The sequence below is a fragment of the Sceloporus occidentalis genome, unplaced genomic scaffold (genome assembly GCF_023333645.1).
Source record: "Sceloporus occidentalis isolate IW3139 unplaced genomic scaffold, rSceOcc1.0.p SCAF_6, whole genome shotgun sequence".
Taxonomy (NCBI): domain Eukaryota; kingdom Metazoa; phylum Chordata; class Lepidosauria; order Squamata; family Phrynosomatidae; genus Sceloporus; species Sceloporus occidentalis.
The window spans coordinates 121,742,696-121,766,754 of record NW_028316986.1 but is presented as its reverse complement, the minus strand read 5'-3'; the positions used below and the strand labels follow the sequence as shown (position 1 = coordinate 121,766,754).

The following is a 24,059-nucleotide window of genomic DNA, read 5'->3' as shown; positions in this document are numbered from 1 at the left end:
TTTGGTTTCTTTGGAGGGGCGACTGCTTGTAATTTGAATGTTAATCTAAAGAGACCCTTGAGAAGCCAAGTTTTCATATTTTGTAAATAAATGCAATGATGTGAATAGAGATATCAGGTCTACTTGGGATATGATATCATATAGATAAACATGTGAGTGTGTTTTCTGCTATTAACCTGTGCATGGCCACAGCTGCACATGTCTTGTGTTATGCAATTTTATAAAGAAAAAATTCTGAAAATCACAATCTCACACTGTACTTTGTTGAGGACATTGTGATGGCACAAGATATCTAGTAAATATATTGTTCTTCTAAACCTATTGGAATGCCTAAACTGTGATGCCAATCTGCTCTTAACAGAATTCTAATAGAGGTCCAGTTTAAAATAAGATGCTTTATCAGTTTTTTAGTAAGCTGCATAGTAGGTCCGATGCTTGGTTTCGCTGTCCGATAAAACATGTATAACTTACTGTACCAACTTAACAATGCATGTTTATGTGAAAATATGTTCCAGTACCCCAGTGGCACTGTTCCTGTGTAACTGTGCATAGAGTTTGTCATCTAGTGTTCATCTTTCAAACTTCTGTAAGACCTCAACTTTACAGCTGCTATCATAAAGCTTCCCCATCTCATTTTAGATGAAGCTAACTTTCTGCTTTGACTAACTTGCCAATTTATATTTTAAGATCAACACCATATTTTAGGGATCAAGGGAAAATAGGGTCTGTGCTACAGTTATGTTTTAGTTTTAAAGATATGCTTATTTTGCAGTCATTACTTTGTTCTGATTCTAGTATAAATGTTGTTGTTAACTGCTCTCGAGCCAGCCTTCACTCATGGCAACCCTATAAATGAGACATCTCCAGGCTCCCCTGTTCTTAACTGCTCTGATCAGATCCTGCAGGTTCAGGTCCGTAGCCTCCTTGATACTAGTATACTATATGAGCCATTTAATGTTTCAGAACAGTCAGGCTCAGTTAAAAATAAGGGTACTAATAGTGCAATTGTTGAAGATATTAGCAGCTTTATAAGGTGTCCGAAAATACTGGACAGTTTTGTTGTGCTTCTTGATTAATACCTGTGCTGATGTTTTCATTTCCAGAAAGCACTCAAAAGCAACTGGCTTTCAGTTCCAGAGTTTGCTTTCCTAAGCAATACTGCAATGTAAAGTTTAGATTGTCCTATGTAAAACATCTACCAGGCAAACAAATGCAACTATGAGCAGATGTTAAAAACAAATACAGTGAAACATCTCCTTGCTGAATGAAGGCTTTGAATAGTGTTGTATGCCATAATATTCATATGTGATTTAAACTAAATAGTCTTTCATTAACTGTCTCAGCAAATTTATACTTTCTAATGAATAAATTTTGTTAATTTCCCAATACCTGCCAGACTGAAAAGAGAATAGTCTTTTGAAATGCCCCAACATGTTTGTTTCATTAAAGAGCTGTTCACTTCTTTGTCAGAACAAGGTCCTATCTTTTGTTTTGCTGTGATGAATTTGTTTACTGTATTCTATGCAGAGGATTTTGACAAATAATAGTTAGACTAATATTTTATAGAGCTTAGTATATATTTTACAGAGTGTCATACAGTGCTTTGTTATCTTATTGTGAAACAAAATGACAATATACAGTGTATAATTCCTGAAAAAGTTGTACATAGTTTTCTCTCAAAATACAGTTATAACTCTTTATTTATGTCTCTGGGGTCCCCCCACTCACCCACCTGGTGTTTGCTTTTTCCAGTGATGTAGCTGTTCAGCATGTTGTGACATGGTGAATGTTTCTCTGACAGGTGACAAAGCCTAGAGAGGTTTATAGGGTGTGTAATGTCAAATTAGCAAAGGAGATTTTAAAAAAAAAGTCTTTTGGGGGGATCTCCTTACCACTTGGTTCAGATAAAACAACTTAATGAAATCAGATTAATTTGTTAATTTGGAGTTGTCATATACAAAAGCACTGCTGATTATGCATAGCATCAGAATCCCTAGTTCGCTGTTCTTAATATATGTTCACTCTTAGGGTGAGTTGTGATAGGACAGGACTAGATTCCATATTCATAGTTTTGCAGCATTAGTGACCAACAGTGGCAACCAGGTATATGAATAGCCTGCAGTTCTTCAGGGCAATTTAAGGTATTTAACAATCATTCTGTATTTTTTGCTAAATGTTTACCAGCTCTTTACATTAAATTAATTAAATCTGCTGTGATCAGACTTGCACTTGTGGGCTGTTTTGTTGAGATTCACACTTTTGAGTCTTTTTGCTGGGATAACAGATCAAGTGGCATCCTACAGTTAGCAAAGGAAGTATGGCAGTCCTCTGCCTGCTGTGCTTTAAAATATAGTCTCTACATAAACTCAAAGATGAAGATGCTGGGGGGAGGGAGCTGGCCATACCAGTAATTCTTAGGACACTGCAAACAAAGTGAAAAGTTGTGACTTTGCCTTGTTCTGTTTTCACAGCATTAACAGATATTCTTGCGCAGAATTGATTCACAATAGGAGAGCACACCCTGTTGTTGTAGATGGCAATTCCATTTGTATTGGGCCATCAGGAGCCTTCTCCAAAACAAAACATTTTTCCTCCCTTTTCTATATAGCTACTTGAAAGTTTGAAAACAGTTATCATATGGCCCTTTAGACATGGAGGTTTTACTCCAGTGATGGTGGGAAAAGAAGAGGTGCCATTAAATAAAAACTGACAAGTCCTGTGCTGATTCCGCTGCCCACTTTTAGCCACATTGTGGCTTCTCCTGTTCATCTTATAGGAGACAGGAGGAGAAGGATAGCAGAGACTGGCACAATTGGACCTCTGCATCCATGATTTTTTTATCCACAGGTTCAACATCCATGGCTTGAAAATATTTTAAAAATTATAAATTCCCAAAAGCAAACCTTGCTTTTGCCATTTTATATAGGGGCACCATTTTACTACACTATGTATTTAATAGGACTTGAGCATCCACAGATTTTGGTATCCCCAGGGATGGGTGGGTCATGGAACCAAACCCCAGTGGATACCAAGGTCCCACTGTAGTTGCTTTATAGCAAGTTAATTGGTATATATTGTCCACATAGATAACACTCTCTCCAAAAATTCGTACTAGATTTTCCCCAATCCTGGGATTGATAGCCATTGGACTCAGAATCTTTTTGCTGGAAAAATATCTGTTGTTTCATGGAGTAACAGCCCTTCTCCAGGCTTATTAATTTGTAATTTGATCGCTGCCTGTGAGTCACTCCCCTATGATTCTGGTTTATTTCTTTCCTAAAGTACTAATTGTACCCACATAGTTATTGTTAGGTTTATTGGATTATAGATGGCTGTTCTAGCATATACTGAATTTTAGAAAACTGCATTTAGATGCAGCAATCATCTGGAGCCTTATGCACTTCTTCCAGGCTCCAGGTGAGAAATGGAAAGCAGACAAAATCTGCTGGCTCTGAACAACCTACATCTTCCTCCAATGTCTGTCTTCTCTTTCCTCCTTCCACCACCTGGCATAGTCCACCAACAGGGTTCTGGCTGTTATATCCACATCTTTGTTTTACTTACAGCTTTCTTGTAGTTTCCTTGCTGCCTGGGTCCTCCTACATCATTCTACCCCTTAGAGAGATAAAACCCTCATGTCAGTAGGCTCTTAATAAGATCTCATTATGAACTCGCATTATGAAAGTTCTCTGTTTATTTTTTTAATCTCCTGCTCAACATCTGATCCTCACCCCCAGCCCCGTTTGTCCCTGATCCATTGCCAACAAACTGGATAAGCAGTTGGCTTGGCTGCTGCTAGATGTTTATACGTTTTGTTTTAATTTCCTCTTAAGTCATGACATTTAAGGGACTCAGTCAAAGCTGGTGGGGGGATCATAATCTAACTTATTTTCTTTCTTTTTTTCTTTCTTTGGCAGTTGAATGCTCTCAAGCTACGGCAACATCTCTGTGCATGTGAGGAAGGAAAATAAGATTGGGTAAGAGTACATTTTCAAGCCCATGCTTCTGGGTTCCTTTTTGTACAGCACAGAAGCAAGACTGGACTGTGTTGTTACTGCTGCTGTTGTTATTGTTTTCACAAAGGAGCCCTTGACAGTGTCCTTGTCAGCAATGAGGACTCTAACCTGCTTGACTGAAACAATTATTACTTGATTGACACAATAACCTGCCACTGTCAATGACCTATTGTGTGACCTACTGTGTAGTGGATGCATTTGTAATATCTCTGAGCTCTTGCACAGAATAAAAGAAAACTCTGCTTTTGTTTTTGTTTTACTTATGTTTTTCATTCAACTGTTAGAAGTTATAACATATCTCCATTTACTGAAGACTGAATGGTAGAACAATACAAGTGAGAAATGTAACGTTGAGAATTGAGAATAATGTTGCTGAAAGCAGTGGAGAAAGAGAGCACAGCCCAGGGTTTGGGAGACATCATGAAGGGTCTGAATTTGGAAGTTTTACTTTTCTAGACTACAGCTATCCAGATCCACCAGCCAGTATGGCCATGATTGCTGCAGGATTTGTAGAGCTGGTGTCTAAAATAACTTTTCTAACCTCTGGGAAGGGTTCTGTTCTTTGTTTTCCCCTGTAACAGACTGCCTTGCCTTTTCAATACTTCTGACCAAGCAATCAGTGTAGACATGGGAATAAGATTGTTTCAGAAGCACGTAGGTATGAATTTTGTGAGTAGCGGGTGCCAAAGAAAGTGTCCTGCTGAGATGCAAGACCAGCCTTTTCAGTCTGAAGAAGGGTTGATCTCCCAGCCTGGTTATGACAGTGCCACCAGTATGTGAACTAGAGTGTTTTTGTGCTAACAGGCAAATCAAAATGAGATCTTCTTCCATCAGTATCTTTTATATATCCCTCCTCTGGTTCAGTTCCATTGTCTAATATTCACTCCTGTTACTATTCATCATCTAACTCAAACTCCAAATTGCCTCAAAATCCAAATTAGCTATGTACAGATTATCTTGTTTTTGGTTATCCATTGTTGTGGTCTAGTCAGTGATTTTCTATAGTTTGTACTTCAACTTCAGAAACCTTGTCTGTATTTGAGTTGGGGTGCCAGGTTTAATGTGCTCTCTCTCTCTCTCTCTCTCTCTCTCTCTCTCTCTCACTCGCTCTCTGTTCCTATGTCTTGAAAATACATGAATTTAATGTATACAGACAATAAGAGCAGCAGGTGAACCAGAACCTAGGAAGTGCTTTAAACTGTCTTCTGGATAGGTCAGATGTACTGTAGACTGACACTAGGCTTTCAGAAACAGAAGCCTTTGTGTGGCATTTAGAAACTGAATTTTGCAGCATAAAGACAATGTTGGAAGGCTTTCAAGAAGGAGTTATGTCTTCAGTGGCCACATTGATTATCCAAGACAAGTATGCTCACAAATATTCTTACCTCAATGAGAGGGAATCTTGACCCACTGAGATACCCTGTTAAAAATATGTTCAACCACTGAAAGATGTTTCCCAATTCAGGACTTCAAAGCACAAACACACACACACACACACACACACACACACACACACAAACCCTACATTTTTGTGTAGACATTTTTGTGAATGTTTGTGCAAATAAAACCAGGCTGGGTCTTTGGCTTGGTATAGAAAATGCCAGTATGAGGAACAGGCTTTTTATGATCAGCTATTCATTGGAATCCTATAAGACTTGTTACATTATGTAACTTTACTTATGCCTAGCTATGTAGCAGAGGCACTAAGAAACCCCTTTGCTGAATTATGAAGATGCATAGCAGAACACCACCACGAGCACCTGATGTTCAATATTCATCTCAGCATGATGTGCATCAGTGTGCAATGCAAATCATGGCACGATCACATCACATAATAATGTGCATCATGCACCTATGTGCATTGGGCACTTTGCCAGCTCTGCTATGTAGTAACATAACAGCTGCCCTCTACTGCGTATGGATATCACATCATGCAAGTGCACAATTCTAGTCCCTGCAGATGACATAAGGTCCCAATATGATTCTGGCAATTGTTTTGAAATGCACCCACCTTTAAAAGCAAATTCTAGAAAAAGTGCTATAAGTCAAGGTTTTACTGCTGTGCTCTCATCTAACAACCTTTCAACACATTTGGATGAGAAAAATAATTAATTCTTTATTTTGTGCAACCCTATGTGGGCTTATTATTCAATGGGAGTTACTTCTAAGTAGATGTGCACTAGATTGCAGTCTACCTGACAGAAATATTCAGTGTTTAAGAATTGGTTTGGATGTAGACTGGTGACGCTTAGACACACTGAATGTAAAGGAGGTTAAGTTAGCCGTGGACTTAACTGATATCCCATTGATTTCAGTGTGTCTAGGTATTACTAAACCTGGATCCAAATTATTGTTGTGCTTGTTCTTTTCCCAATTGTGTTGCAATCTGCACACAAGTCTGCCGTGCTAGCCTCCTGTGGTTCCATAGAAATTGTACAGGTACCTCTTGAATCACAAGCAAAAGACTCATGGAAGATAAGATTGGCAATGACTATGAGCCATGACAGCTAGAAAGATAAGATGGAATGCCTGTGAGTCATGACCAACTGGAGCAGGTCTCCTTTCAGGATCAGCAGTAACATGCAGTGAGAGAGATCTATTGCCCTCATGTCTGTTTGTGGGCTTCCCAGAAACTTTTGATCAGGACTGAGAAACAGAATACTGGACTATATAACCTGGGAGTGGGGATCTTGTGGGCCTCAAGATGTTGGACTGATATTCCTATCAGCTGTAGTCAGGGTAGCCAATGATGAAAGATCATGGCGTCTATAGTCCAACAAACTCTGGAAGGCCCCATACAGATTCCATCCTTGAGATAGGCCTTAGGATCTGTTCTAGCAGGACTCTTGTGTTCCTAATATTAGAAGTGTTTGGTTCAAGTTCTCTAATTTGTTATCTTGAGTTGCAGTCTTTAGATGTACTATTTAGTGAAAAAATATAATTAAAATCTTAGTAATTATTGGTTAATAACTGAATGAACAGGCACAATTCCTCAGAAGTCCATGGGATCTGTGGACACAGATTATTATAGTTCTTCCACAGCTCTTGGGTTTTTTTTTAAAGTGTTTGCTCAGGAGAATGACCTTATGGCTTGCACCCAGACCCTTCTTCACATGTTGCAAAGATGGGATGAATTGATCATATACTTGGGAAATGATTGTCTTTTTTTCAATCTTTGCACTCCTTTAGAAATGATGCATGCAATATATGCTGAATGTCTGAAAACTCCAGATGTTATAGCTAATGCCAATATAGTCTTAAAAGATTCTTAAAAGTTTACATAGCATTCATTGAGAAACACTTAAGCATGCAATATTTAATAATAATAATAATAATAATAATAATAATGTATTAGTATGTAGGTACACATAACAAATAGCTAAAATGTGTGAGATGATGTTAATGGAAACAAGCTGAAGTGCCATAAATCTGCCCAGCTATTCTTTCAGTTGACATCCATGACATGGTCAAGTCAGTCCCTTGTGGATTATGGTGGACTGGAGTTTTGAATCAAATATGTTTTAGCAATGTAAATAAAATGTTAATTGTGATGCATGTTTACATAAATGGTTGCAGATAATTTTGTATAGAGATTGGTGGAATAAATTTTTTGACGTAAATTAACAAGTGGCTAAATGGGTGTCGTTTATTTTTTCCTACGTTTTTAAAAATTTTAAATGCTTTATTTTTTTATAAAATGAAACAAAACCCAGTCCTATCCCAAAGATGCCCCAGAGAAGCATGGAACCTCTTCCTCTCTCCACCAGAAGTGGGGACACTGGCCCACCAAATGTTTTGGACTGCAATTACCACAACAGCTTACAATTGGCCATGTTGTTTGGAGCTGATGGGTGTCGTAGGCTGAAATATGTAGAGGATTAAATGTTCCCCACTTCTCCCCAAAACCTAGACTTTTGGGCTTCCCTGTTCACTTCTATTCTGGAGCAGGTCTACAAATATATCAGAATTCTTATGCATGAGACCTTGTCTTGATGGGCCAAAAGGCCTATCCCTGTCCTTCGCTCCTTGTTCAGGTGTCATCCTGTTTGGATAATGCAAGCAGTCTGTACAACATCTGACATGTTCCACTCTAGAACCAGCATTTAATAGCCTTAAACCACATTTTAAAACTTGCCTGTTGATCTTCTAGGAAGATTGGAGCCCTCTGTTCTTGCACTGTGACAATTGTCCGCATGGGTGTCTCTCTTTCAGACACTTTCAACAACCCTGCAAGGTACAACAACACTGAGAAAGATGGGCAGAAATCTTGTTGAGGCATTGTGCTATCACAAGCAGTCATGCTTTCGCTGAGGTTTCAGAGTCCATTCCCTTAGTACAGCCAACCATTCTGCAAGCACACACAGCCATCTCTCTCAGTCTGGATGTGGTAGCTGGGAATGTCACTAACTTCTGTGTAGTGGATGAAATCAAGGCCACGGCACACAATGTGCAATTGATTGCACAACTGTCAGATTCACCACAACAATGCTGGTTTGTATTTATGCTAAGGCTGGCCACAGGGAGAGTGAGGCTGACTCAGGGTTATCTGGTGAGTCTTATGGTTAGTTATGGTTAATTTGATCTCCTGCTCTGACTACATGCTGACTTGCATTACACAACACTGGACAATGATTGTGAGGGATTGGCTGCAATCCTGAAAAAGAGAAAGAAAGGGATTCTTATGCTCAGTGTGGCTTTGCCACCCTCTTCCTCAACAATTTGCCTGCTCATATTGGATTGTGGGTTTTTTAATTTTTAATTTGCTATGTATTGTGTTAACAGGATCCCAGTGGTGCCCTCACCAGGCTGTCTACATGTATAAAGGGACTCATTAGATGGCAACCATTATGTAAAAGGAAATCCCATTGAAATAAGTATTTAATGTCAGGAAGCCAAATTTGCAGTTTACATTGTAAACCAACCTTCCAGTCACTCTGTTTAGCTGCATGTAATTAGTTCTTTCCTTTATGAAACATCTAATCCCTTGAAGATTAGTGTGCACATTGTGTATTTGTGGCATTAACCAAGGGATAATTGCCCCTAGTCCCTATAGATTTTTTTTCTTTTCATTCTATTGAATTACCTATAGTCATGGCCTACAGGTAAATTGGAAGCTGTTTACATTTTGATTTACCAATGTTCTCTCAACAGAGCAAAAGAAAAAGGGAAATATCATATGTGTGCTAATGGTTGCTTTTGTTTTAAGCACACACCCCATCACTTTTGTTCTTCAGTCAATGTGTGTTTACCTGGAGCACAGTGCTGCCCTTTATTTATACCTTTTAAAAAATCTTATAGATGAATATTCACAGATCACAGAAAAACATCAAGACTTGTGTTTTACTTCAGCTACTAAGAGATTCACTTAGTTGCACATACATATGTAGTTATGCATATGTAAGTAAGTACTCCTGGCCTGACCCTCTGGCCCACCTTAACAACCAATAGTCAGATCAGCAAAGGAGATCTGTTCAGCTTCCAGTCTTCAAGAAAGAGAATGCTTCCAACCCTCTCCCATGAGCAAAAAAGGCTGCAAAAAGTGATTGTGACAGAGATCCTGCTTTGAATTGTCACAGCGTCACTCACTGCTGGAAGTGGGATGATCATCAAGACCTTAAAATCCCTGGTACCCCAAACCAATGTAGTGTAGTGATTTGAGTACTGGACTAGGACTTGACACCAGGGCTTGAATCCCTACTTGGCCATGGAAGCCCACTGGGTAAGTCATACTCTCTCAGCCCCAGAAAGGTAAACCCCATCTGAACAAATCTTGCCAAGAAAAACCCGTGGTGGGTTCACTTTGTGGTCACCGTAAGTGAGAAATGACTTGAATGTACACAAGACCAACAAAACATTTTATCACACACAAAAGAAGTTCACTTTGGGGTGCAGCTTTTGCTTTAAAACATTGTTCTGGAGGTGAGAAACCACCTTGAAATAGGGTTGGTTTTTTTGCCTTAAAATGCCTCCACCAAATAACAGCTATGGTGGTGCAATACAACCCACCCAGGGCTGGCAAGTACTGAAAATGTCCATACAGTCCTCAATTAATGACTACCCTAGAGAAATGTTTACTCATTGCACTTCTAAAAAGTGTTGTTGTATGCTGCTTCATTCTTCTGCAAAACCAACATGTTATGCCCTTGATATTTACAAAATTTACACATTTCAGGCACTGCTCTTGTTTGCGAAACATTGGCCCCATTCCCACTTGGTATATAACGCGACGTATATCGCTGCGATTCTGGCTCGGATTTTTTTTCCAAGTCGTAATCGAATCTGAGCCATCGTTCCCATTAAAAACGGGTGCAAACAGACCCAGGTTTTTTTACCCCTGTTTTCGTTCCCATTGGTATTTTCCCCATGGTAATTTGAAGCGGGTTATTTTGCTCCCCAATACCGTTGCCCTTCTGGAACCTCTTTGTTTTTAAAGCAGCTGTCCATTAAGCGCCTAAGCACTTGACGTCAGAGCCAATCAGTCACTTAGGCGCTTTTCCCCTCCGAGAAAGGGAACAGGGAGCCTCTATTCGCCCCAAATCCCTTTGCATCCCAGGCTCTTCTGTGTCTTTCCCAGAGTCCCTCTGGAAGAGAGAAGGAGTCTCTATTCACCCCAAATCCCTTTGCATCCCAGGCTCTTCTGCGTCTTCCTATAGTCCCTCTGGGAAAGAGAGAAGGAGCCTCTATTCCCCCCAAATCTCTTTGCCTCCCCCATTGCTCCCTGGGCTGTCTGGGGGGGGGGGGGGCGATCAAGCAGGCATGTAATGCAAAGCCGATCTGCTGCTCAGGCACTGAGGCAGAGGCAAAAAAAAAAAAGAAAAAATAATAGTTAGAAATGGTGTTCAGTGGGTCTCCTCACACATACGTCTATGAATGTGGAGCAGGGGGGAGGTTGCAGGGGGCGTAATGTGGTTACTGTGTTTGGAGGTCAATGTAGCGTGATCACCTTACCCTGCTTCCCACTCCATCGGGGGAAAGACTATGCGAAAGGGAGAAAATGGCGCTGGTTATGCAGGAAAGAGAACAAGCGAGTGACACCCTCAGGCCAGCCCCTTGAGCACTGCTCCTCCCATCCCCAAGTTCCTGAATCAGACACCCTTGTCGTTCCCATTCATTTGTCCCGAATCAGACTCTGGAGGCACAGGAAAAACCTCTAAAAATGTGCACTCTTTTTAAACCAGTTTATCCACCACTGATTTGGGTTTTCCAAGGAAAAATCAAATACATGGGGATCAGATCAGAATTCCTATGGGAACGAAATTGGTGCAATGAGGATCAAAAGCACGCTCAAATGGGAACGATGCACCCCTAATTCGATTCTTGATCTGCGTTATAAGCCAGTGGGAACAGGGCCATTGTTTCTGTTCTTTCAGTGGCAGTGCTTCTTGTAGGTTAAGCTTTAAAAACTTGGATGAGAGGGTCTGTTGGTGTTATTTCACTTTCAGGTAATATTGTTCTGTTTACAAGTGCAGCATTACTCAAGGTCAGACAGCCTGGCTAAGCTTATTCACTGATTTTTTTGATGGACACTCTCCTGACCTTCTGCCAGAGAATGTCATGAAAGAGCAGCTTAGTCTTCCTACGAATGATCAAGATAATGAGAATATTCAACCCAAGATAGGAATCCCCTTGACATTTGGAAAGAATGGCAGTAGAAGCTTTATAGCTATTTTAATGCTTCTTTTTATATCACTGAACATGTTAACATTTTCCTAAACTTATATTTTCTTAATACTTAGTTATCCTAGATTGTTCAGAGTTTTGGCCCAGATAATAATAATAAAAAAATCTTGCCCAGGCACTCTGAAATATTTGTTCAATAAGGTGGTTGGGATAAAAAAAAAGAGGTATTTGTGTATATAGAAATGAGTTGTTTAGCGATTATAGCAGAGTTGCAAGGGATGAAGTAGCTGCATCAATTGGGAGATGCTAAGAGGATAATAGGGGAAGGAGAACTACAATATGACCCCCGTATCTACAGGGGATACGTTCCCAGTCTCACTATAGAAATGTAAAACTGCAAATTATAGGGAACCCTATTGAAATGAATTGCATCCAATGGAAGTTGACTATAGAAGGTGTCAGTACCTCCATTCCATGTGCAGAAGCTGACTGGACAGGTAGTTGAAGCCTCCTTCCATAGTGACAGTGAGGGTTGTCACTGCTGCCCCCCAAACAGTGCTGCCTGAAACAGTGACCTCATTCTGTCAGATAGGAGAGCTGGCTGTTTTTCGTGGTCACAACATTGTTACAGGGATTCTATAGCTTCCCCAAGTGGACTTCTCCCTTCCATCCTTTGTTTTTCTCACCATGGTGTGGTCTTTTTAAAAATAATTATAATAACAAGATTATAAGACTGTTTTATTCACCTGCACTTCTTGTATCCTAATGTTTATTTTCACCCTGCCATTTCCCACAAGCTAGGACTTGAAGTGACTTACAAGATAAAAAGAAATACAAGTAAAAACAGATGGAAAAACACCCCAAAATGTATGTTTAGCATGAAATTAAACTGTATAGAATTAAAGAGAGTAAGGAGCTGTACAAACAGCCCTGAAGGGGCAGCCTCCAGCCACCTCTTTCCTAGCTGGATTGAGGCCGCAGCAACCTCACACCGCGACCCTGATCCGATCTTGTAGGGCACAAAAAGGAGCCGCAAAAAGCGGCTCCTTTTTGCACCCTGAAAAGGATGCCATAGCCGTGGCAGTGTGGCTATATGGTGCTCCTTCAGCACTGTGTCATCGACACAGTGCCGGAGGTGCACCATGATACTGTGCACTGTCTGGAGCAACACACGACATCAGGGCACCCTGGGGGGCAGAGTCAGGCATGCCTCGTGAGGACGCTATGCCCCGACTCTGCCCCCAGGCCAGTCTTTTAAGCCAGTCTGTAAAGGGCCTTAGTGTGGTGGAGTGGTTGGAATGCTGGTCTATGACTCCGAAGAGCAGGGTTCAAATGTCTGCTTGCTCATGCAAACCCACTGTCTGACCTTAAGCAAGTCACAGTCTGGGTTTGTCTACATGAGCCTAATAACCTAGTTTCCACCCACTCTCATGTCATCTTGTCTACATGGTCAAAAGCCCAATCTGAATGTGAACTGTCTTCATGTGGAAAATCCAGTCTCACAGAGAATCTGGGTCATCCCTCCCTAAAACCGCAATTTTAAAAACTCACCATTTACTCCCGATCTTCTCAGAAAATCTGGAAACTCCGGGGTGACACTGAGTGGCTGTTTACATGGCATCCTACTGTATTGCCCACCAGCGGCACTAGTGGCACAAATCACTTCTCTGAGGTCAGACTGGGGTGCCCAGTCATGGCATCAAAGCTGGGTGGGTTTTATTGTGTGCTCTTTCTACTCATAGTCATGTATAAAGTCTTTATTCATCATCTAATAAATGCAGTTGTTTTTATGTTCCCCTGAGCAATTCAAATAAATGAGTTTGAACTATATCTAAAATTTGTCCCAAAATCAATTTTAGTTGCTGTCCTTTGTGCTCTATCTGAACTCAGGGGTCAATCACGAATCCTTTTCTTTTTTAGTGGAACCATGTGCATAACCTCACTCACACATTCTGGGTTTGATAGTCGCACTATAGAACCGCATCTCTGCACATCTCTGGGAGCTCAGTTGCTCTCATGTGGCAGCACTCAAATAAAGATGGAGTCAACAATGTGAATGTATTTGAAATGTGTTCCAGGCATACAGAGGTTAATCCCAGGTCTATTCACACCAGTCATTCACACTGCTGAAGAAGTGAATCTTTTTTAAAAACTCGGGTGTAAAAAGGTATGGATTATCCCAGGTTAAGTGGCATTTTTGGCAGCCTCCTCAAAAAAATTTAGTTGGGTGCACTATGAGACCCAGTGCAGTGTAGTTGTTTGAGCATTGGACTAGGACGCTGGGAGACCAGGGTTCAAATCCTGTCTTGGCCACAGAAACCAGCCTCAGAGAATGGAAATGGCAAACTCTGAAGAAACTTGCCAAGAAAACCCCATGACATGTGAATGCCTTAGGGTCACTATAAGTCAGAAATAATTTCAAGGCACACAACATATTCAACCCAGATTCAGGATGCATGTGAACAACAGAGATTCAACCCAGATTCATCCCAGTTTATTTTCACTGTCTGAATAACCTCCTGGGGTGGTTAAAATAGAATGGAAATGTAGATGGGGGGGGGGGGGGGTATGAAATCTCAAAGAGTTTATTTTATAGTCAATGTGGTAATATTATGGACAACATAAATTCAAAAAGCAGATAAAAATGCCTTCATCTGAAACTTTCACTGCATAATGGGAAAAGGATGGATTAAGTTAGGATTTCAGAAGGCAAGCTCATAGGGATAGCTGCATCTGTTAGGAACAATATAGATTGCTAGGTGGATATTGCTTAAAGAATGTGCAAGCATCAAAAAGATCTGACATTTTGATAGGGCTTCTTTAAACAGTTTTTGTAATCTAGAAGATGAGAGAAATCTGTGTTTCTACATTTATTTCTTTATTTCCTCCAAAGTTACTTGTCACTATTCTATTGAAGAAGGAATTAAAGTGGTGTATAATAAAAGCAATGGAATGTAACACTAAAAAAAGATGATTAAAATCAATTTAGCAGCCAATACCACTGAAGCAACAGCAGAATATACTGGAATATTCTGAAACAAACAACTTATCAGCAAATGAAAGAAAATATCAAAATTATGAAAAAGCTACAGAAAGGAAAGAAGCATTTGCCAGCTGATGAAAGATACGGCTTGGCCAGCTTCCAGACTAAAAACCTAACATTGGAAGCGTCCTCCAGATGATTCCTCAAGGTATGTAGATAACATAAGCCTGAGTCATGAGATAAGGGGAAGGAGAAGAGCCTGGAATGCGTAGAGATGTAGGTGTTGATGTCTACAACTGAATGTTCATCCCTGGGCATGCATTTTGTTTACATACTAGCATCACAGCCATTATTATTATTATTATTATTATTATTATTATTATTATTAACCTTTATTTATAAAGCGCTGTAAATTTACACAGCGCTGTACATACAATCTTTTTAATTGGACGGTTCCCTGCCCTTAGGCTTACAATCTAAAAATCTACAATCTAAAAAGCCATGAGCTAGAAAACACAGCGTAGCCACAGCAGAGGGGGGAAAGTGCAGTTCACGGACCACATGACACCCCCTGGGACTCCATTTTGTGGCACCCAAGGTCCCTTGACTTCCTTCTCATTAAGAAATTTTGTGGCCAAAAAAGTTCAACCAAAAACTTGTCAAAAACCACCCAAACCAACACCGATAACAGTTTGGGTCTCCTTGGTCCTCATAACATAAATTTATCCATATTTTGACCACTACCCAGAAACAGAAGTGACACAAGATCCAATATGGATACTTGGGAGTAATGAGGAGATGGAATGCTCCTACTTCGGCAGTTTCCCAACTCAATCTAGGGCATCTTAAATTACACAGAGAGAAAGATGGGAAATAGTGCTCCTATCATATGTACATGAGGTTTAAAAGGTTATAACATCTTGGATTTATGTTCATAATTCCAAGATGTTCATGGGATTTTGTAATAGATTTTTCATGCAGTCGGAACCATCTTTTTCAGATACATCCAGGTTTGTGGCTATAAAAAGAAGCAATAGGTCTGGACTAGCCACCATGGCATACACCTTAGCACTAGTCTGATTCACCTTTCAATGCTTTTATGACAGTTGCTACTATATTATGCTATATTGCATTTGCTTTCTGTGAAACTATTTATAGAATGAATATGCTTCAAGCTATATTCGTTTTAGAGACTATCACTCAGAGCTTTCTCATTTAACTATGAAATCAGCTATCTCACTGCTGCTTTAGTTAACCTGCAAACAGAAAAACAATGCATTACCACATACAAAGAAAAGATGTCTTTCAGCAAGACTTCATGGAAATTCAGTCCAAAAAGTAATACCAATGATAAAATGCCTTTCTAAGCAGGAGAAAAATCTACACCTCATTTTCCCATGGTAAAGTGAATAAATGATTGTATGCAAAGGAATCTTGCAGCACCTTTGAGACTTAGTGACCAAAAGACATTGTAGCATGAGTTTTCATAGACTTGGTCTACCTTCTCTATGAAAGCTTATAATACATCTTTTAATAATAATAATAATAATAACAATTTGTTTTATTTATATACCGCTATTCCAAAGATCATAGCGGTGAACAGCAAGTAAGCTAATTAGCAAGTAAGCTAATTTGCCCCCAACAGTCTGGGTACTCATTTTAGCGACCTCGGAAGGATGCAAGCCTGAGTCGAGCTTGGGCCCTTTTGCTGGTCTTGAACTCGCAACCTTGTGGTTTTGAGTGAATGGCTGCAGTACAGGCATTTAACCACTGCGCCACCAGGGCTCCATTTTGCTCAATTAGTCTCAAGATCCCTTTGCATACTGATATTCCAGACTAACATGATTGTGTATCTGAATAAATTGTTCAGGACTTTCCGAGAATCCTCAGTTGTCATTCCAACTCTTTGCTCTTTTCTGCTAATAGTATAGTGAATGGAAATAAATTCCCATTCAGATGGAAATAAATGCCCTGTTTAGAACTACAGTCCTATATCTACGTACTTGTAAGTCATTGATGCTAGTCAGTGTATACTTTCCACCCTTCCCTTACACAGGGGATCTTTCCAGACCCCCCCCCCCCCCATAAGGGAAATTCCACAAATGCTCAAACCCCCTGAAAACAATGGGGCTTGTAGAAGCAGTGCAGTGTGGTGTGTGTGCCATGGGCATCTGCACTATGGCCTTTTCCGGTGCACAGCTTTCAATGTAAGATGAAAGTCACGTATGGCACACCCACGTATGACATGGGCACACTGTATAGAGTTGCCATTTGAAGTTGGATGATCATGACAATCATGCTGTGACAAAGTCAATGAGACTGTTGGAGTCAGCAGTTTGTACTTTGGGCCATTCAAAGCAAAGCTGCTATAAGGAAATCAGCAAGCAGATTCCAGATATCTACAAAGTCATTTCTTGCATGTGCACCTGGATGATGTTCTTATATCTTCAGTCTCTAGCAAGAGATATATGTAAACAATGCCCCTTTAAAAATAAAGGGACATTGTTTAGGATAAAGGTAAAGGTATTCCCCATTGACAAGGTTATCGTCATGTACGACCATAGGGGGTGGTCCTCATCTTTACTAAGGACATCTCTCAATTTCAAAAGAAAAGAAAGTAGGGCCAGTTCGGAAATGAACACAGGTATGTGGATGGTTATCACACCACAGAAGAACACAGTGCCCATCCCAAAGCCAAAGTAGTGCGGATGCTAAAGAAATTATCATATGAGTACAAACCCTTTGTAGTATAGAATTTGAATTAGCATCCCTGCATATGCGCAGTGAATGCAGAATTGGATCGTGACCTTTTTACATTTCCCATGGGACTTGCTTCCTGTTCCCGTGGTTATGCCTTGTTTCACGTTATTTGTTAATTCATTACCCTTTATTTCATATTATTTAGGCAATTCATCTTATTTGTTCATTCATTACCCCTTATTTCACATTATTTAGATAAATTCAACAATTCAAAACCAGTCCAAAGCAACTTGTTGATAAGCATGCACTTCATCTCAGGAGCAGTCACTGACATACTCCAGTTCCTTGTGCCCTCATGACAAAACATACACTTCACGCATGATCATGTATAATAAGTGAAAGCTATCAACTACTTTCCTAGAAACTCACATTTTCAATATCAGGGGTTGTTCTTTTTTAAATGGTGAACTGCTGCTACATTTATACAAAAGTGTGATGATTGAATTTAATCAAAGGTGGAAATGTTATTTTGGGACATACTTAACATTTTCCAAGCTCTCCTTCTACTGTTTTAAACAGTTTGGGCTGCTCCGCTGTCTAAGGAAGCACTGAACAATGCATGGGCCAAGGACTATATGCAGTGGCTAGGGGAGTACAGTAACTTTTTATGTTCTTTGATGTCCATCCTTGTTGCCACTTTCGCCAACAGAAGCAGGCTGCAGAAAGCTGACAGGGAAGCCAAAATGGCTCCTTACTTCCTTCCACTTCTAGAAGAGAAGCAGATGTTCTGCCTGCCTGCAGAGCAATATTTCGTAAGTAGGTAGCACCCTCCTACACAATAGGAAACCACCATGGCTGCTGCCAAATTTTAATGACATTTGAGTCTGTGATTGGCTTTTCAGTGGCAGCTACCAACTCCCTGTGGCAAAGGCAGTCGTGTGTCAATTTCTATAAATAGGAGAGATCCAATATGCCCATCCCTACTGAGAACTTGCCCACCAGTGATGGAAATATTGCCAAATGTATAATCAAGGTTTTTCATTTCTCTCCATATTTTCATCATTCAACCCTGCATTGTGTTACTTCTAATGATGCAGTTCCTCCTTTTATAGCATTCACAATAATGAAAAAAAAGGCATATAGTGATAGTATTAATATTTGAGTTAAGGAGTATGTGAATTAATTTTAATGGATTTCAAATCATTTTTAAGTTTATTTGATCTACACTGGACATGACAGACAATCTAATTATCCATTAAATATAGTCCTAGTTGGGCATTGGGAAGTAGATATCAAAATGTACCATACTGGAGACGGAAGATAAAGAAGTGTAGAGATTTCTTATGCAAAAGAGAGCTGTCACTTCCACATCTGTTTTCCTTCAAATCTGTTTCCATACAGGCAAATCAGCCTGTCAGATACATAATCTGTTCTTCCTTTGAGTTTCATTGAAGGCCAGTTAGCCCTATTACTGGAGAATCATATTTGTTGCAGGTGTACAAATTTATGTTTTCTGCAAATCATAAAATAAAACACAAAGGAAAAGCAACTATCTGCAACATGCAGTGGACATACGCCAAGGGCCAGACATACCATTAACCAGGGACAAAAGACTGCCTTATGAGCATGTAGCCACCCTGCAGAATTAAAGCAGTTTGACACCACTTTTACTGCCATGACTTATCCTACAGAATTGTGGGATTTGGAGATTGCTGAAGCACCCACGCCACCCCTCTAATGATGCCTTATCACAGGGGTGGGCAAAGTGTGGGCTGACATACACACACCATTACTATTTTTGCAAGCCAGTTTTCAGGTGATTCCTCCCCCCCCTCTCAAATTAACCAAAATCTGCCCAAACAACAGCAGTTTGCTTCTCTTACCTCTCCAAAGCCCCCTAAACCAATCAAAGCCCTATTATTTCATAAACATTTTTTGAGATCTGGATTCTCTCACCTTGTGCTGGAGTAAAGGATTTATGTGGTATTTGTTTCAAATGGTGTTGGATAGGACAACAGCAGTACAGACAACAGTAATTCTATCCATCATGTATGGACCATTTACTTTGCTACTGTTTTTCACTTGTGGCTAGGAGTATGACGAAAAGGTTCAAAATGCAATTGACTGATCCACTGGGTTTGCCTTTCTTTTTTGCCTGTCTGATGTTCCATAAACAATACACAGGTTAGCTGAAGGAAAGTCAAGGCATTTGCTATTAAAAGAATGGGCCAGGGAGATGAAAATAATTTAAAACTTTTTTGTAAACTTGTAATCACTGGGGAACCAGCTGGAAAGGTTAAGGATTGCAAAGAAGATGGAGCAGGTTCTTACAGAAATTGCTGGTTTATTTCATTCTCAAGTGTTTAATTTTACTCAAGCCACACCTATTGCCCAATTAGATATTTAATATAGCTCCAATGAAAATGTCACTAACAATCTATGATACCCATTCACATTTATTCCTTCCATTCTCTCTCCATGGGGAAAAACAAAGAAACATTGTCTGTCTGCAGTTTCACCTCAGGCAGCTGTTGGCAATCTTTAGCAGAACACATTTGTGTGTGTGTGTGTTTTCCTCTCACCCCTTCCTTTCTCTATAATACTCATGTATCCTTAATATGGCTGCTATTAGATGCTAGCCTTTCCAAAAATACTCACTAGCCTTAAAAGGAACGTCTGTGCTCTCCATGCAAAAGAAACTCCTGCGTCAAATCTTCCAATAGTTGTCAGTTTCAAAACAACTGTCTGTAAAACTCCTGCCATTTTATGCATAAATGCCTCATGTTCTGTCCAAAGGGGTGCCTCAGCATATGGCTGCTGGGAGGGATGAGACAACTCTACCCCACTAGTTTGCATTAATTTACTGAGAAAGAAGGGGGGGGGGGTTGAAATTCATGAACTACCCCAATATTCTTTGGCTAGCTGCTGAGTAATGTCAACTCATTACATAACAGTTCTATACAATGGGGTGGGGCGGGGGAGAGACTTTACTGTTCAAGAATTTTATTTATTTATTTAAGTCCAGGTGGGAATTGTGTGCCCCTGCAAATGGTGCTGCTGTGTGAGTCCCAGCAACTCAAACCAGAATAGCTGGAAATAAGAAATGTAAACCTGCTCCTGGCTTAAAAGAGCGTTTCACCTCTGTTTGAGTCCTAGCAGGCTCCATGAGGTGCCTAACAAACAAAAAGGTGAGAATGGAAAATTCCATCTGGACTACAAAACAGAAATTCAAATTATGGGGAAAGACAATGATCTTAAATGGTTACCAATACCTGGGGATCAAATGCTGATTTTCAAAACTCTACCCCCAGATCCCATGGGCTTGAGAGAACTTTGTTCCTGTTATTTGCCATCACGCCACCTTTCCAATCCTATGAATGAGAGCCCTCCAAGAGATCCTGGCAGCATCCGTACTGTAGAAATAATCCAGTTTGACATAGTTGAACTACCATGGCTCCATCTTATGGTATCCTGAGAACTGTAGTTTGTTGTGGCACCAGAGCAACCTGACAGAGAAGGCTAAGTGTCTCACAAAGCTACCATCCACAGAATTCTATAACACTGAGCCATGGCAGTTAAAGTGGTGTCAAACTGGATTATTTCTGCAGTATGGATGAAGCCCCTGTTATTTAAAACCCTGCTTAGATCTTGCAAATTCAGGGTTGTGGCTCCCTTGACTGGCTCTATCCATCTGTAATAAGCCCAAGACAGACGAGTGGGAAGCGGCGTGCGGGCACCAATTGTAGGGTTCAGGAGCACACACCAACCACACGCTTCCCAAACCCTAGGACGTAACTGCAAGGGCCGCCATCATGACATAAGCAACACACAGCGTACAGACATCTCTGCACGACACTTAGATCACTGATGCATCATAGTGCGCCAATGGCACACTCATGACATCCACTGCGCAGACTTAAAAGAACCTGTTTTTTCCAAGTTCTTTTAGGTGCGAAGGGGCACCACGCAGTTTGGCTGCTGCAGCATCCCTCAGAAACAAAAACGGGCGGCTCCACCCTTTTTGCGGCGGTCTGTCCAGCCACACAGTCTTCCTTTTTTCTATTGCCTTCAACTTTACCAAGGATACAACCACTATGTGCATAGGATCACAGGTTTGAATGGCAAATGGAGATTGGAGTGGGGCCAAAAGACACAAATCTTTATTCCCCCCTCCACCTTTAGACAATTCAGTTGTGAAAGTTCTAGAATTGATTAATCCAGAAATGGAGACAAGTACTCATAATTTTAGCCAGTGCCCAGACTGCTGCAGAACACCTAAAACATAACAACATAAGTCCATGCACACTCTCTTTTACACCAAATGATGCAGCTCAACTTTGGAAACTTATTTTCTGTCCTTAAACAAATTTTGCTTAGGTACAGCTAGTACAAGGCTAATACAATTACTGACTTGTCCTGAATAAATATTCCTTGCCATGTTCTACAGTACTTACAATGACGACTAATAACTACTTGTGGTCTTTGGTTATAAATACACTCCAAATAGAAGACAGGAATATTGGTAATATATCAGCCCCTGTCAAAAAGTAGCTAAGCTTTCAAGTACCATAGCCTTTCAGAGTTTGGAAGGATGAAGGGATCAGAAAGGGAGGTGGTGTACTTTGAAATGTTTGTATTCAGCTCAAGACTTTGCATTGTTTATATTAACAGAGAAGTCGTTCTTAAATGCCAGTCCTTATGTAACACAAATTGGCAACAGCCTTTTTTAGTGTAGATGTTTCAAATTTAGTTTTAAATCATTTTAATATTGTCAATAGTTTAATCCCATTTCAATGTTCATTTTGTGTATGGTTTAATGTATTTTTAAAAAAATTGTAAGCCCCCTTTGAGTCCCAATTTTGGTAGAAAGGCAGGATGTACATAAATACAACAACAACAACTAAAGCATGCATGTAGAAGACGGTGGTATCATCAATCTTTTGAAGACACCAGGATTTAGTTCAACGGACAAAATGTATGGAGGGTGGAAAACTTAAAAGGAATGGGACTAGCACTGAACACACTGAATTTTTGTTGTTTGGGGACATTGTTATATCCCCCTGAATTTTGCTATTTGGAGAAAATGGACCTTCAAGTGGAATGAGACTGTACCTTGAGCAGTAAAAAAAAAGTCTCACTGTGCATGTCTTGTAAGAATACACACACACACACACACACACACACACAGCCCAATAAACTGAAGCAGAATCCTAATAATAAGATGAAGCTTCTGTGGACTGGTGGTTCCCAAGTCTTCTGAAGCTGTTTTGAATTGTTGATATGTTTTGTCCTATTCAAATTATATATTAATTTTTAATTTGGAATTGTCTACATTGGTTATATTATTTTATCCATTTTGCACCCTATGATTCCATGGTAAAAGGGCAAGTTTATTAAATAAGTAAAAGGTCAACATGCTTTGCAGTCAGTTTAACCCACTGTCTCTTGATCTCTTATTCTCCTATCTGTTAACACTTGCAAAATGTAGGAATTGGCTAAATACAGTGGGGAAAGGAGACTAAGAAGACTGTCATTAACAGGATATTGCAATTTAGATTTAGAAACCAGAAGTTGTACCTGTTGCCACTGAACTGTGGATAATGCTGAAACGAATACAGGTTAAATCTTCCTTATCCAAAATGCTTGGGACCAGAAGTGTTTTGGGTTTTGGATTTATTTATTTATTTATTTATTTATTTATTTATTTATTTATTTATTTATTTTGGATTTTGGACTACCTGTATTTGCATATATGTACACAATGAGCTATCTTGGAGATGGGACCCAAGTCTAAACACATAATTCATTTATGTTTCATATACACCTCAACGTGTATTACTATTACTGCTAGTAGTACCAAAACAAACAAACAAAAAACCTACCCATGCTGTGTTTCCTGTCTTCTTACTAACACCGCAAGTCAAAAATGACTTGAAGGCACACAACAACAACAACAACAACCTTGTATTAAAATGTTCTCCACTTCAGGATGAAAACTGATGTGTGCACAGGAGAAGGGAACAAACAGTGGTATAGTTTATTGTAAAGAAATTGAACAGGACTTCAGGCAGGGGAAATACAGAGGTTTAACACACACTGAATGATGCTTTTCAACTTTAAGCTCTCTTCAGTTGCTGCTGTGATGTCATATAAACCTGTAGATAAGAACAAATAGAGTTCATTTCACTGGAACAACTCCGTATGGGAAGTGGCCATTTGAAGTTTAGCAAACTCAAAGAGTATTACAGTGAAGGAGGGCTAAGGAGGAACTCTGAAAGCTGGATGTTGTGACAAATGGAAGAAAAAGGAAGCTGGTTCATAGAACAATGCCTAGGAAAGGTTGAAGGCTCAGGAGAATGGGGAGGGGGGACCTCAGAGCAAGAAACAATGAGGTCTCACAGCCCACAAAAAGGAGGCATTCTACTCAGAAGTAGTAGTGGAAAACAGAAGTAATATAGGCAAAAGAGAGGTATAATATCTCATTTGGTACTAAGGGCCACTTAGACCTGAATAGAAAAACACATATTAGATAGAGGCAACTGTTGTTATCCCCTATAAGCCAATATGATGCTGGAAGAGCTTTGGGAGGAAACTGGGAGTTTTTACAACCTCAAGGTATAAACATTTTCAGTATCTTGGATCATTGTGATACCTCCAGTACACAACCATGTCAAAACACATGGTATAACTGCTTTATTTTGGTATATGAATGGGAGAACCCCATAAGCATTTCTGTCTTG

General features: G+C 40.0%; 1 protein-coding gene across 5 annotated transcripts in view; it reads left to right on the top strand.

Annotated features, from left to right (window-relative positions):
* Window positions 1-24,059, top strand: part of LOC149311345 (trophoblast glycoprotein-like) — a 103,891-nt gene that overhangs the window by 6,831 nt on the left and 73,001 nt on the right. For 3 of the 5 annotated variants that reach the window (XR_016281781.1, XR_016281780.1, XR_016281779.1), the window contains exon 3: window positions 3,918-3,977. Coding sequence is in view for 1 of the 5 variants with exons in the window: in XM_089530850.1 (XP_089386976.1) it covers window positions 3,918-3,921 (4 nt within the window). In the remaining 4 variants the exon portion in view is untranslated. Of the gene's footprint in view, window positions 1-3,917; window positions 4,234-24,059 lie in introns of those variants that run through there. The other 2 variants (XR_016281782.1, XM_089530850.1) reach the window with 1 other exon arrangement.